Source organism: Myotis nattereri, assembly GCF_964212035.1.
Source record: "Myotis nattereri genome assembly, chromosome: 11".
Taxonomy (NCBI): Eukaryota; Metazoa; Chordata; class Mammalia; order Chiroptera; family Vespertilionidae; genus Myotis; species Myotis nattereri.
In genome coordinates, this window is record NC_138086.1 from 67606943 (window position 1) to 67621993 (window position 15051).

Sequence of the window (15051 nt, forward strand, 5' to 3'; positions counted from 1 at the left end):
TCAAGGTTATGCTACAATCCCAAAGGAAGGAAACTGAAGTCTGAATCTAATTTGAGAAACACAGAATTCCAAAGGCACCAACCTACTACATTAGGGGGATTCTGAATACTAAGTTATAAAATATCAGCTCTGGACAACCAAAACAACTAAATGATTCCCCAAAAGGAAAACATATCCATATGCTTTTTTATAATTGCTTATTAAAAGTTATTGAGAAATGTTTAAGAAACTGGCTTTGCAGTGATAAAACCATTACATCCTACTGTTAGAAAAGAGAGCTATTTACTTAAAAATAAATAAATAAAAACAGACTAAGAGAGATACAGATAGAATCCAATCAATGTAAGTTAAAAAACAAACTGAACCTGTATCTTCTCTGGAAGAAGCAACTTTACACAATGTTATTGCAAACTATTAAAATTTTGGAGAATTTTCCCCAAAATTATAATCAATGAAAATATGCCCAGGATATAATTCCTTTATTATGTAATGCATGATAAACTTTATCATAAGAGCACAATCACATATTGATGAAACAGTATTAGTAGAGGAGTTAACAAAAGTGACCAAATTAGTTATTTGTAGTATCTCTTTTCTTGATTTATTAATTTAGCAACTTTTATCAGTTATACTATTTTGATCATAGCTTTCAAATTTATTATGTGTATATGTGCACTAGTACTATAACCCTTAAGTGTTTTGAATTAATTATTCAAAATAATTATACAACATTGAATTAGTTTTAATTTACTTTTGAAATTTGCTATAATCACATTTCCTTATTTGGTAAACATTCATTGTGGTACAAACTATACAAAAACCCAATATACAAAAATAGAATTTCATCCTATAGTATATAACTTATTCTTTCAAATACAAATGCCTACATGTTTTATATCAGACAATTTTAGATAACCGAGGCAGGGATTAAATTTAAAATATCATGCAGTTCTCATGACATACTTAGTAAAGCTAATTTGACCTATAGTACTAATAAAAAGAACCAATTTAATAGAAGTAGGACCTGAGAAATCACAAAAGAAATTAAAATTTAGAAACCCAACTAAATATACTTTATGGTGTACAATCATTTAGAAATATTTACCTATATCCCAAAACAAACTTTATGGTCTCCATTTTTCATTATCTATAGCATTATAATTGATCAAAACAAAATCTGTAATAGGCCTGTCATATGTAAAGTCATTAATATTCATTACCTGAGACTGAAGTGCCAGAAAAGGGACAGTGCTCTATGCCATATAAAATCTTGAATAAATACAAACCCTGATAAAAAGAAAGCAGCATGCCAAAGATCTCTGAAGACAGCGCCAACGCTGTATGAGGTGCTTGTACAGTGGCTCTGAACTGTTCCCTCCTGTGAATTATCTGTGGTACTAGAACCATCTCCTTCTCTGTGTACTTCCAAATGGGCTGCTTTTCTTAATTTCCTTCATTAGAAGAGATTAAGAACGGAAAGTAACTTTAAAATTCTAACAACCATTTTCTCGCTAGTATGTTCAAAATGTTTGTAAACACAAACACAAGAATTTTAATGTACAATAAAATTCAAATTTACTTGATGAAAGTTAACCCAAACATAAAGTACATGTTTAAGACCAATTTCTATAAATGGTAAGGTACTGTTCTTTGCTTATACTGCCAGTCAGTGAATATTAGGTTGTAAGGTCACATTAGATAGGTATTTACAAAAATATTTCTTCCCATTTGAATGCCACTTATTTGCAGGTGAGGAAGAAAATTTGAATAAAAGAACTATAATCTAACTGACTAGCAGTGCTATTATCTATTTATCTTTTCAAAATGAAAAGGGCTTAAATTTTAACACCTCCAATCTGCATATATCATAATCTCTTAGCAACAATATTCAAAAGAGGAATTGTTCCAAAAGACCCTTCAAACAGAACTCCATTGCACAAAGTGGCCAGTGAGACTTGCTATGTTTACTTAACCTAGGGGCAATATTAAATAGTTTCAAATAGCACATATTCATTCATTCATTCATTCACCTCACCGAGGACATGTTTATTGATTTATTATTTTATTTTTTAGAGAGAGAAAGAGAGAGACATCAATTGGTTGCCTCCTGCACATGCCCTGACCAGGAATTGCAAACTTTATTACATAGGATGAAGCTCTAACCAACTGAGCTGCCCAGCCAGGGCTCAAATAGCATTTAATAAATAAAATTTAGCTGAAATTTTTTCTTGGTTCTTATTTTTGGCAAAGCCTCTTATAAGTACAAACTTTTTTAAACAGGGGGAGTTATTAGCAACTCCAACTAACATATTCCGTACATTGTTATTAGGTGCCTAGAAATTAGCGTTAAGAAAGAAAATAAAAACAAAGCAGGTGTGTGGTCTCAAAATGACCTTGAAGCAAAAATACAGAAAACAAAATTGTATTTGGTAGCTGATTCTGAAGCTCACTGCTTTATTTGAAAGAGTAACTTTACAAGACAGCATTTTATTGAAGCCAAGAATAATTATAGATTCAAATTATAGAAATATACAAAAAAGATAATTTTTAAATAGGCAGTACCTTCTTCTTTTCCCCCCTGTACTCAGAGGTGGCTTGGGTGTTCTTGTGGAAACAATCTGGCAGTGCACAGTTCCCAGGAGCAGCATCAGCCATATCGGCCCAATCACTTCTGTCAGAGGTATGTTATGTGGACTGGAAGCGGAACAGAACAATACTATTGCGGCAACTACAAAAAGAGAAAGAAAACACATTATAGATCTGATAGTCACTCTTTAAAATCTTTAAAAATTGTTTTAACATTGCTTCTTGCCAGATTATTTTTCTAAATTTAAATAAGTTGAAATGTTTCTCCGGACAAGCTCTTTCAGACTGACTAACCAAGCTTGCTGTTCAGTAATAAACTCTTGGAACAAGATAACACCCAACATGGTCTTTAAAATACACACCTTAAAACTACAGTGAAAACTAGATGCATATGAATCTCATGCCACTCCTGTTAAAATCCCAGAGAGGCAATAGAGCCATACTAACCTCAAGTGCACTTATTTCTTTGTTTAATAAACACAGAAGTCTATGATAAGGCATAAAGAGCTTCTTTTCAATAGAGGTCTATCTACTCAAAATTAGTAACATATATTTACTTGGACATATTTTTCAGGGAAACCACTGAACACCCATTATTGCTAATCATTTCCACATGAAGAAGAAATCTTGTTTTTGTTTGCTCAGCATCCCTTAAGCCTTCTAGACATAAACTCTTTACCTTTTGAGAATTTGCTTCCTTTATCTGTCAATCGAATGGTCTTATTTCTTCTACCTCAGGGATAGACCTGTAATCTAGGCTTTGTCACAATCTTAACTTTGGGCACAGTAATTAATAAAAAGATGGGCATGTGATTTAAGCAGGGCCAATCAGAATCTTTTACAGGGAGTAACAGAGGTGCTTGAAGGCCTTTCTCCTAGATAAAACCCTTAGGACTATGAAAATAAGAAATTGCCAGGGGAACCTCAGCCATCACTCAAAAAAAGCCTTCCTAAGAATGAGACCAGTTTAAGAGAAGTATCGGGGACTGCATAAAAAGTGAAGACATCATCTAAGCCTCTAGATCCAGTAATACTTGAGTCAAGAGCCTAGGAATACCTAACTCTTTTTAGGGACAATTGGAGAATTTGAGTATTAGATTTCTCTTCATTTTGTTAGGTGTAATAATTATAATGTAATTGTGTAATATTTAGAAAAGGTTCATACTAATGCATTCAGGGGTAAAATTCCATGATGTACATAATTTACTTTGATAAAATAGATTAAGTAAATATGCCAAAATGTTAATTATTTAATCAAAGAGATGTACATATGGGTGTTTAAAGTGACTATGTATCTTATCATCTAAATCAGGACTCTTTTGAGAGTGAGATGAGAGCTGTTAATAAAAGTGTAAGGACAACACAAGTCAACTTTGATAGTTAGATAGTCCCAAGCAAATTGGAACATATGGTCACTCTGGGTTTTGCACAGGTCTATCTAGTTTCCTGGGTTTTTTTCTGAAAACTTTTATGATAAACAGTAAAGACAAAAAACACTTTTTACAAAAGCTAGTTTGCATTTGGTTTCCGTCATCTGCAACTGAAAGAATCCTAGCCTAGCATACCAAGATTTAAGCTTAAAACACCACTTTATCATTTAAGATGTTTAAGAAGTGTCATACAACAAAATTTCAGCTTTATATTCCCCTTAGTAGTAAAATTCTTTGAAAAGGAAAAAAACTTAAATTTTTAAAAATGTCAATCATCTTTATGAATTACCCTGGAATTTAACTGAAGTTCTCTAGTTGTTTTATAATAGAGTCTGGAATTTGGAAAAATATAGAGTTTTTGTTGTTTTTAATATGAACTCTAATGTGTCCTTTATCCAGTTTTAACATTTTTGAGCCTTGTTCATTCCTCTATACAAAAACAGTATATAGCTACATAGGTTTCAAATGAGGTAATATATGTAAAACACTTTGAAAAGTGTAACTACCATCGATAAGCAGTACTTTTATTAGCTATTATTAACTATCTTTAAAAAGGAGGGGGGTGTAAATACTCCTTAAAAGTATTTTAATTTCAGAATTTTAGGCACAAAGAATAACATCTTAAAGAACTTCAGATTTGATATAACTTCTTGGTTATTTATGTCTCAGTCCTATGACCATTTTCTGTAATGTCAGGGCTGGGAACCTAAAAACTGTATTTTCTATCTCAACAGGATCTTGTTATATACTGTTAAATCCTGCCAATAAAAACCATTAGGAAAGGAGAAGGGGCCCTGGCTGGTATGGCTCAGTTGGGTGGGCATCGTATCATATACTGAAAGGTTCTGATTCAGTTACCAGTCAGGGCACATGCCTGGGTTGCAGGCTCGATCCCTGGTAGCGGGCGTGCAGGAGGCAGCCAATTGATGTTTCCCTCTCACACTGATGTTTCTCTCTCTCTCTCCCTTCCTCTTTCTCAAAGTAGTCATGTCCCTCCCATGGTCTCAGTTCTTTATCGGGCACAAGTAGTTCCAAGGCAGGGCGTCATCTACTGGCCAAGCAGAACTCCAGGGACAATCATCAGGAATGTAAAATTCTAAGGTTCAGTTTTTAGGTCTGTCACTCCAGGATTTAGTGGCTAGTGTTAGACATTGAGAGTAGAAAGACAAGTAAAAAACAGTCTATATTCCCTGTTCCTCCTCCGTTTAGAGGGGAAGAGGTAGGACATATAAAGAAACAATTAAAACACCTATAATGAACTGAATTTTGTACCCACCCTCATAATTCATATGTTGAAACCCTAACCTCTCAATGTGACTATATTTGCAGACAGGACCTATAAGCATAAAATAAAAGGTTGAATGACCCACTGTGTGGGAAAACATATTTGCCAATGTCATATCTGATAAGGGCCTAATCTCCACAATTTATAGGGAACTCATACAACTTAACAAAAGGAAGATAAACAATCCAATCAAAAAATGGGCAAAGGACCTAAATAGACATTTTTCAAAAGAGGACATTCAGAAAGCCAAGAGACATATGAAAACATGCTCAAAGTCACTAATCATTCGAGAGATGCAAATAAAAACAACAATGAGGTACCATCTCACACCTGTCAGACTGGCTATCATCAACAAATCAACAAACGACAGGTGCTGGAGAGGATGTGAAGAAAAAGGAACACTTGTGCACTGCTGGTGGGAATGCAGACTGGTGCAGCCACTATGGAAGACAGTATGGAGTTTCCTCAAAAAACTACAAATGGAACTCCCATTTGACCCTGTGATCCCTCTTCTAGGAATATATCCCAAGAAACCAGAAACACCAATCAGAAAGGATATATGCACCCCTATGTTCATTGCAGCACAATTCACCATAGCTAAGATCTGGAAACAGCCTAAGTGCCCATCAGTAGATGAATGGATTAGAAAACTGTGGTACATCTACACGATGGAATACTATGCTGCTCTAAAAAGGAAGGAACTCTTACCATTTGCAACGGCATGGATGGAACTGGAGAGCATTATGCTAAGTGAAATAAGCCAGTCAGTGAAGGAAAAATACCACATGATCTCACTCATTCATGGATAATAGAGAGCACTATAAACTTTTGAACAATAATAGATACAGAGGCAGAGCTGCCTCAAACAGATTGTCAAACTGCAGCGGGAAGGCCGGGGAGGGTTGGGGGACAGGAGGTAGGGGGGTAAGAGATCAACCAAAGGACTTGTATGCATGCATATAAGCATAACCAATAGACATAAGACACTGGGGGATAGGGGAGGCTAGGGGACTGTCTAGGGCGGGGGGGGGGGGGGGGGGGAATGGACACATATGTAATACCCCTTGTATTACTTTAAGCAATAAAAAAAATAAAAATAAAAGGTTGAATGAAGTCATAAGGTTGGGGCCTTAATCCAGTAGGACTGATATCCTTATAAGAGGAAGAGATACCAGAGATCTCTCTCCATTCACACACACAAGAAAGGCCCTCTGAGAAGGCAGTCATGTAAAAGTCAGGAAGAGAAACCTCACTAGACCCCAACCCTGATGGCGCCTAACCTTGGACTTCTAGCCTCTCGAACTGTGAGAAAAAAAATCTGTTGTTGCCACCCAGTCTGTGGTATTTTTGTTATGGGAGCCCGAACAAACTAATAGAATACCTATGATAAATTCTACAATATACATAGGAAAGAGATGTAACTAAATTGGGAGGTTATGAAAGGATTCTGAAAGAAGGTCCTAATCTAACTTTGAGAAAACAAACAGGAGTTGAGTAGGTAAATGAAATGAAAAGAGCTACACAAGCAAAGAAGAGTTGCATGTCCAAGGTATATTGGCGGGGGGGGGGGGGGGGGGGGCGCACAAAATATTTAAGAAACAACAAAAAGCTAATTTAGTCTGGTTAAAGTTGTGGAGAGATACTACAAGAGATTAATTGAAAAACTTGTCTTATATCTTGAAGTCGATAATAACTAGGAAACAATTTAAACCTTAAGTGGCTAGTTTGGATTTGTAATTTAAAAGGCAAATGGACAGAAGAAGGTAGAAGGGCTCGTGGCAGTAATCTGGGCAAGAAATTATATAAGCAAAAATTAGGAATGGAGCTGACAATATAAAGTTGAGATACTGAACAGGCATGTAATTAAAGTAAAAATACTATATGTAGTTATATAAAACCAAATCTGATTGCACATGATTCTACCTTTGGGAAGATAAGGGTTTGACAGAGAATGAAGATGTAACTCAGAGTATTGCACCCTAATTTTATTTATTTTTATTTATTTATTTTGTTAATCCTTACCTGAGGATATTGTTTCCATTGATATTTTTTTTTTTTGAGAGAGAGAGTGTGAAAGGGAAGGAGGGAAGATGAGGAGAGAGGGAAAGAGAGAAAAAGAACCATCAATGTGAGAGAGACCCATCAATTGGTTGCTCCTGCAACCCAGGTATGTGCCTTTGACCAGAAATCGAACCAGTGACCCTTTAGTGCCCAGGCTGACACTCCAACCACTGAGCAACACCACCCAGGCTGCATCCCACTTTTATATGCATGGAAATGGAGGCACAGGGTTTTCTAAAGGTACCAGCAAACTGCTGAGGGTCATTAGGGTCATAGCAAGACTTTGTCACTGGCTGTGTGATTTGGATCAGGTTAAGCCACTTCTTTAAGCTATACTAAGAGAATGTTCAGTAATCATGATTTATGAACACATAATGTTAAACTTAAGTTCTGAACTAAAAAATATCTTTTTCATGCCTGATCTGACCTGTGTTTCCTATTTAGCTTAGAAAAGCCAGTGAGTAAATTTCAGACACAATATTTTGTGAAAAACTAGTTACCTGAAAACTAGTAACCAATGGTATTAAAAAAGGATAATGCACAGTAATTACAATTAATGGTACTGATTAATTATTACTCTAATAAGTAATTGCACTTTCTGACTGCTTTAGAATAAAGCTTTCTCCTTTAGGTAAGCTAGAAAGCATTAGAAGATTATGCTCTCTTAAATCCTTTTGTGAGCAAAGCAAACACAAGAAAGTAACTCTATAAAAATTAAGATAAAAGCCGAACCGGTTTGGCTCCGTGGATAGAGCGTCGGCCTGCGGACTCAAGGGTCCCAGGTTCGATTCCGGTCAAGGGCATGTACCTTGGTTGTGGGCACATCCCCACTGGGGGGAGTGCAGGAGGCAGCTGGTCGATGTTTCTAACTCTCTATCCCTCTCCCTTCTTCTCTGTAGAAAATCAATAAAATATATTTTAAAAAAAAATTAAGATAAAAATACATTTAGAAGAACTGGCATATAGTGTAATGGTATTATACTTAGCAACAACAAAGGTCAACTTCTTGAAAGCAGTGACAAGCTATATGAAAATCCTATACTTAATTGCAGGCACTCTAGGAATTTGTCATAAGAAAATAATTCAAAGTATAAAAAAAAACTTCACAAACTGTATGTTCATTCACTTCAGCATAAATTATAATAATAAAAGACAGCAAAAAGCTTAAATGCCCAATATTGTAGGGTATTGCTAGGGTATTTTCTAATAATTTAAAATTATATTTATAAAGCCTCTGATACTTGTTATGACAAAAGGAGAAAATAAAAATACAATCATTTACACAGAATAATCTCAACTATATAAAAAACGTTGCAAAGTAAGCTTAAAGGCAAGATTATAGATGGCTTTTCTCTTCAGTTTTTCCTACATTTTCCAATTTTCTGTAATGAATATGTATAATTTCTTTAATCAGAAACACACCCACTCTTAACAATCACAAAATCTTCATAGTTCACTCTCTTTTATGTATATAAGATGTGTACCCTGGCTTAAGGAAACAGCTTTACCTAAGTAAAAATCTGTAGTTTTTATTGTATTTTCATTTACTTAAAAAAAATTTATCTTCTACTTAGAGTTTGTGAGTAAAAACATGTTTAAATAATCATTTTAGGATTAAAATCATATTTTTAAAAAAGACATTAAAAAGACTGAAAGAGTACCAACCAAATTATAATCATTGCTTTGTTAGAGTGATGGAATGTGAGCGGTTTCTTTTTTAAGACTCCAAATGCTTTCGAGTATTGTATAGTATGCATTATATAGTATAGTATGCAGTCTATGAGTGCACATTAGAATGCTGCTGTGGTGAGAGGCAGTGCAACACAGTTGTTAAGCATGTGGCTCTAAGTCAGATAGTTTAAACTTGAAACCTGGGCTCTACCACACTTGGATGATTGTGTGACTTTTGGGTCCTCAGGTTCTTCAGGATCCCATGTCTATAATCTAGGCATAGTAATAGAACCTATACTTCACTGGGTGGTTGTGGGAAATAAGAATCCGTGAAAAGCAATTACAATAATGCATGGTATGCACAATTTCAGGACAGAATGAGGACAGTTTCAGATTACTGGCTGAGGCAGGAAAAATGAACTTGTATAAAAAAAACAAACACGACTCTGTGGTATGTATATGTGGGAGGTGCATTTTGAAGAGACTTTCTAATTTTTAAAAATCTTCTCAACTTTTTTTTTCTTTAGCCAACCACAGATTCAAATTTTCACAAAATTATATTGGAAAATAATTGCTTTGTTTTCTCAAGCATTTTAAATATAAACCAGTGTCTTATTAAGTGAAATATTACAATAAATATTTACCTTTATACTCAGTAGTACTGTATGTTTTTTTAAAAGCTTTTGGTAATCCTAAAAATGTAATATCCTGAAAGTTAAAAGCAAAATGCATTTCTATCATTTAACTGTACCTTGAAGAAGATAAAGGACAAGAAGCCAGAAAAAGATGACTTTTGATGTTACTTGTAACCACCAACGGAAGAAAAAGGGAAAAAATACAACTCGAACAATCCCTTTTCTAGTCAGAGAAGTCCAAGGACTTTCAGGTTTTGCTTTAGCAAATGCAGACCCTGAGAAAAGTAAAATAAGACAACAGAGTATACTTATTAGTCTTTAATTTCCTTAGAGAAAAACTTCAACATTTGAAGAAAAACAAAATAAAATGTATTATTTTATTTTATTTTATACTATGCTATGAGTAAGAAATGTCCAATTTTGGGTAACACAACTTTAAAAAACATTCTTCATGCTATCATATTAACTCAGGTACTTTGAAAACAAGTTTTAACTGAAATAACAGAATTTCTCCTACATATTTTATAAATATAAGACAATATTCAAATGTCAATTCCACTTTAACCCCTAAACTAATATAATATTTGTATGTTAACTATAATCCTATATAATAAAACGCTAACATGCAAATTGTCCCCTGGACCAGGAGTTCAACCAGGGGGCGGGGCCAGCCAGCCAACTGCCTGCAGCCCCTCCCCTGGCCAGCCCCACCTACTCCAATTGGGGCGGGGTGGCCAGACCCCACCCATGCACAAATTCATGCACCAGGCCTCTAGTTTAAATCAAATTTTTAAAAATGTTACCACTTTAATTTTTATAACCAGGCCTTATAGCCTGCTAAGCAAACATGAGATGTTTTTCTTTTGTATGTACTTCTTGTATTGATCTTTAGCAGGAGGAAAAACTAGTCAATGGTATTTAAATGCTTCCATTTTCTGCTTTTTATGGATTTTCTGCCTTCATTTAAGCTCACATTACTTTTATTTCTACAAACATATATATCTAACCCATTTGAATTGTTTCTACAAGGTCAATTTCTAATTGTATTAAGCATTTATTTATCCAAGGCTCACCTCTTACAAGATCAACATCTATAAGGTCTGGTTTCACATGCGCTGTTTTCTTTGGTTTATTCCTTAGTCCCTATAATATATTAAAAGTAGTATTGGTGAGAATGTAGATCCTAAAAGTCCTCATCACAAGCAAAAAGTTTTGTAACTATGTATGGGGACAAATGTTAACTGGACTTATTGAGGTGATCATTTCATCAAATCACTATGTTGTACACCTAAAACTAAAATAACATTATGTCATTATGTTCTAATAAAAATAGTATTAGAATTCTATATATGTATTTAAATCCAGAAGAGCAGAAAAAAATCATCTTTCCATGAAGATAAATTTAGAAAAAGTAAAAAAGATAAAGTAAAATTCTAAAACAAAGACGATTGCTACCAATCAATTTGGATGTACAGCCTGAGATAGCCTGCGTTGGCCCAGATTTGCACAGGCGAGTATTGAAGCTGGCTGGGGGAGCAGTGGCTCTGAAGGACCTTCAAGGTGTGAAGCTGCAGGTGTTGCTGCAGAAAGCAGTGAACCACAGAGCTGAGGACAGGGATGCAGACTTCTCAGCAGATGCCAGCATGTAGGAGTGGTATCAGCTAAGACCCAGAGAGAACGATGCATATCTCAGGGATGCCACTATGTTCACATGCATAACCAGACCACAATGCCACCTAATCAAATCAAAATTTAGAGGCCATGCCCAGTTGGTGGAAGAAGGGAAAGCAGGACTCACAAATTGAATTAGTTTTAAAACTTGAAATTACTAAACACTAAAATTAAGTTTTTGCCATCAGTGTACAGAAATGGAAGTAAGGTTGGAGATCAAAATTACTGGTCGGGGGGACTATGAAAAAATAAATTTATAACTTAAGTCTAGGATATTAAGATTGGAAGAGCTTAGGTTAATTTCCTCAGGAGCCAAGTGCTAATAGATGACATAGTGTTTAGACGATTTGTTGATTACTCATTCAATTAACCAAGTAATAACTATTCAGTGCTTTGTTTGGCCCTTCCTAATCCAAGTAATTAACAATGACCACTTAAAGTAAGAATTTGATTAAGTACTGTTTGCATCTAAAGCAGCGATTCTCAACCTGTGGGTCGCGACCCCTTTGGGGGTCGAACGACCATTTCACAGGGGTCGCCTAAGACCACCAGAAAACACATATATAATTACAAATTGTTTTTATGATTAATCACTATGCTTTAATTATGTTCAATTTGTAACAATGAAATTGGGGGTCACTACAACATGAGGAACTGTATTAAAGGGTCACGGATTAGGAAGGTTGAGAACCACTGATAAAGCAAAGAAGAAGACAGCATTTGAGCTCAAAATTAACTGAGATGTTTAAACAAATTACCCTGAATTCAAGATGCAATTAACCTTTGAACTCCTGCAAATTGTCTGTTCATCTGAAATTACAAACAACCCAGAAATACAAAGATATAAAAACAAAAGAGAAAGGGTCAGGATTAAAGATATATTCATGATAATTTTACATACAGTTGACCTTCATATTCAGTTTCAAAATTTGCAGTGTGTGTACGTGCGCACGCACATGTGCTTTATATTGATAATTTTGTTTAAAATGGCCCCCAAGCATAGTACTGAAGTACTTGTCTAGTGCTTCTAAGTGCAAGAAGGCTGTGATGTGTCTCTGAGAAAATGTGTGTAAGATAAGCTCTGTTCAGGCATAGCTATAGTGTTGTTGGGCATGAGTTCAATGTTAATGAAATCAACAATACAAATTAAAAAAGGATTTTTTTCAACAGAAAAATATATAAAACAAGATTATGTATTAGTTGATGAAAGGTTGTGACTAGAGGCTTGTAGGAAGTTAACTCTATATTTTCCGTAGGAGCAATGATCAGTATTCGCTAATTCAGTGTTCATGGTGACTTTACAGAAAATAACTACTGTGAATAATGATTATCGATTCATCTGTACTTCATTTCCCATTTTAATGTCATGAAAAAGTGGCTGACTGAAACTATAAAACATTCCTGATATTTTACAAACTGGAAAGGAATTCTAATAATACATACACTTAACAAAATTTCATTTATATTTAGATTTGGTATGATGTTTATTATGAGACTTTACCTTTATTACTGCCAACAAATTTGAAAACAGTAACATTTAAATTTACTTGTTTTTATACATTCTTTTAAAAATACAGTAAAACCTCGATATAATGGACTAATTCGGGTGAGGGAATAGCCATTAAAGCCGAAAGCCTGTTCTATACTAACACAGATAATGTTGGGCCAAAAAGCTACAAAGGACTGTTTAAGTTTAGAAAATAATCCTGTTTAATGATTTAGACTCCCATGCATGGAACTATCATAACACTTAACATTCCATTAAAGAATGTAACCATCAGTTTCTCTTTCTGGATATCCTGCTTAGTTCCTTCCATGCCATTTTTCCTCTATAATGACGTTAAAATAAAATAGCCCAGTTCTTTCTGCTGAAGCTTTAAAACTCTATTAAGTCTAAACCAAGGGGAAATGCCATATTTAATTTTAAATTTGGGTCAAGGTGATCAGGAAGTAAAAGCTTTCAGTTACATGTTCTAAATGTTTAAGAAAAAATAATTTGCAACTAACAAAAGACTTACCACTCTTGGCCTTTAATTTTAAAAAATAAACATTTCCAAGAAATATAATTTCATGGCTTTGATTTCTTTAGTTGTTGCTCACTGCTTTGATATATATGCAAATCAATAACAGTGTTCTCTACATCACAGGTACAATGTTTTTGTTTTAAATCAAATATCAATATTAATAGTAATACACTAGTTATACACTTGTCCAACTTTCTTAGAATAAATGCAACACTATATCTAACACTCTAAACAATATGCCTCCACTAGAATGTTCAGCAAGAATGGTTTTACACCCTGGCCGGTGTGGCTCAGTTGGTTGGAGCATCATCTGGAACACCAAAAGGTCTCAGGTTGGATTCCCTGTTAGGAAACATACCCAAGCCGTGGGTTAGGTCCACAGGGTGCATGCAGGAGGCAACCAATTGATGTTTCACTCTAACATAGATCTTTCTTTCTCTCTCACCCTCTCTCTCTAAAAATCAGTAAAAGCATATCCTTTGGTGAGAATTAAAAAAAAAAAGTGGTTTTAGGCTTGTCAACACAGTGACCCTTTTAATTAAAAATAACAAGAGTAAATTTTAATACTATTTTAATTCTTCAATTACCATTTTAAAGTATTATCTTTAAAGGTAGACATATTTGAGAAACAAGTCACAGGTTTTAGCCTTCCCTAAATTCATCCTGTCAGCACACTAAGAAACAACTAATATAATCCTTCCTTATTTTAATCTCTATATATAGGCATTAAAACAGTTTCTTAAAAATGAGTAAATTAGAGAAACCAAGATGGCGGCATAGGTAAACACCTGAAATTGATGCCTCGCACAACCACTTCAAAAATACAACTAAAAGACAAAACGGGCCCTAACTGGTTTGGCTCAGTGGATAGAGCATCAGCCTGTGGACTGAAAGGTCCCGGGTTCGATTCTGATCAAAGGCATGTACCTTGGTTGTGGGCACATCACATCCCCAGTAGTGGGTGTGCAGGAGGCAGCTGATCGATGTTTCTAACTCTCTATCCCTCTCCCTTCCTCTCTGTAAAAAAAAAAATCAATAAAATATATTAAAAAAAAAAAAAAAAAGACAAAACGGACATCATCCAGAACCACAGGAAGGCTGGCTGAGTGGAAATTCTACAACTAGAAGGAAAGAGAAAAGCGCACTGAGACTCAGAGGAGGTGCAGAAGTGCAGAGGTACAGAGGCGCACACGGAAAGGGCTGGCAACTGAGGATGCAGTTGTCTTTTTCAATTGGGAGGGAGACACAAGCTCCTGACTGCTCTGAACTCCAGTTCCGGGTGAGTCTCTGGGGACCCAGACTCATACTGGGAGAAGCTGGACTGTCTGGCATCGGGCAGAACTTGAAAGCGGCTTTCTCTCAGAGGTGCTTGCAGCGATTAGCTCGGGACACGAAACCCCAGTGTCCTGGGGCCTGGGCAGGGCTGAGGATCAGCCATAGCTGTTTGCTCCATGCTGTTGATTCCCTGAGACCCTGCCCCACCCAAGCTGTGCACAGAGGCTTTTGCATATGAATGGCCTGGCCCTTTGCAATCTAAAATTACCTAACAAACTGCAACTGATCAGAGAGACCAAGAACATCCAAAAGAAGGCCCAAGGTCCCACAGCAGCTTGCATTGCTTCACAGCTGGGCTTCATCTGGGCACCTCCAAATCCCAAATAAAGAAGAGGAATCTGCAGATCTCTCCA

The 15051-nt window shown here is 35.5% G+C and overlaps 1 protein-coding gene across 1 annotated transcript in view; it reads right to left on the reverse strand.

The window, feature by feature from the left end:
* PHTF2 (putative homeodomain transcription factor 2) overlaps positions 1-15051 on the reverse strand; it is a 99460-nt gene that overhangs the window by 36763 nt on the left and 47646 nt on the right. Inside the window, exons 4-7 of the mRNA XM_081102152.1 lie at positions 10742-10811; positions 9785-9943; positions 2563-2728; positions 1287-1451 (exon numbers count right to left, since the gene is read on the reverse strand). Of these exons, the coding sequence (XP_080958278.1) occupies positions 1287-1451; positions 2563-2728; positions 9785-9943; positions 10742-10811 (560 nt within the window). The remainder of the gene's footprint in view (positions 1-1286; positions 1452-2562; positions 2729-9784; positions 9944-10741; positions 10812-15051) is intronic.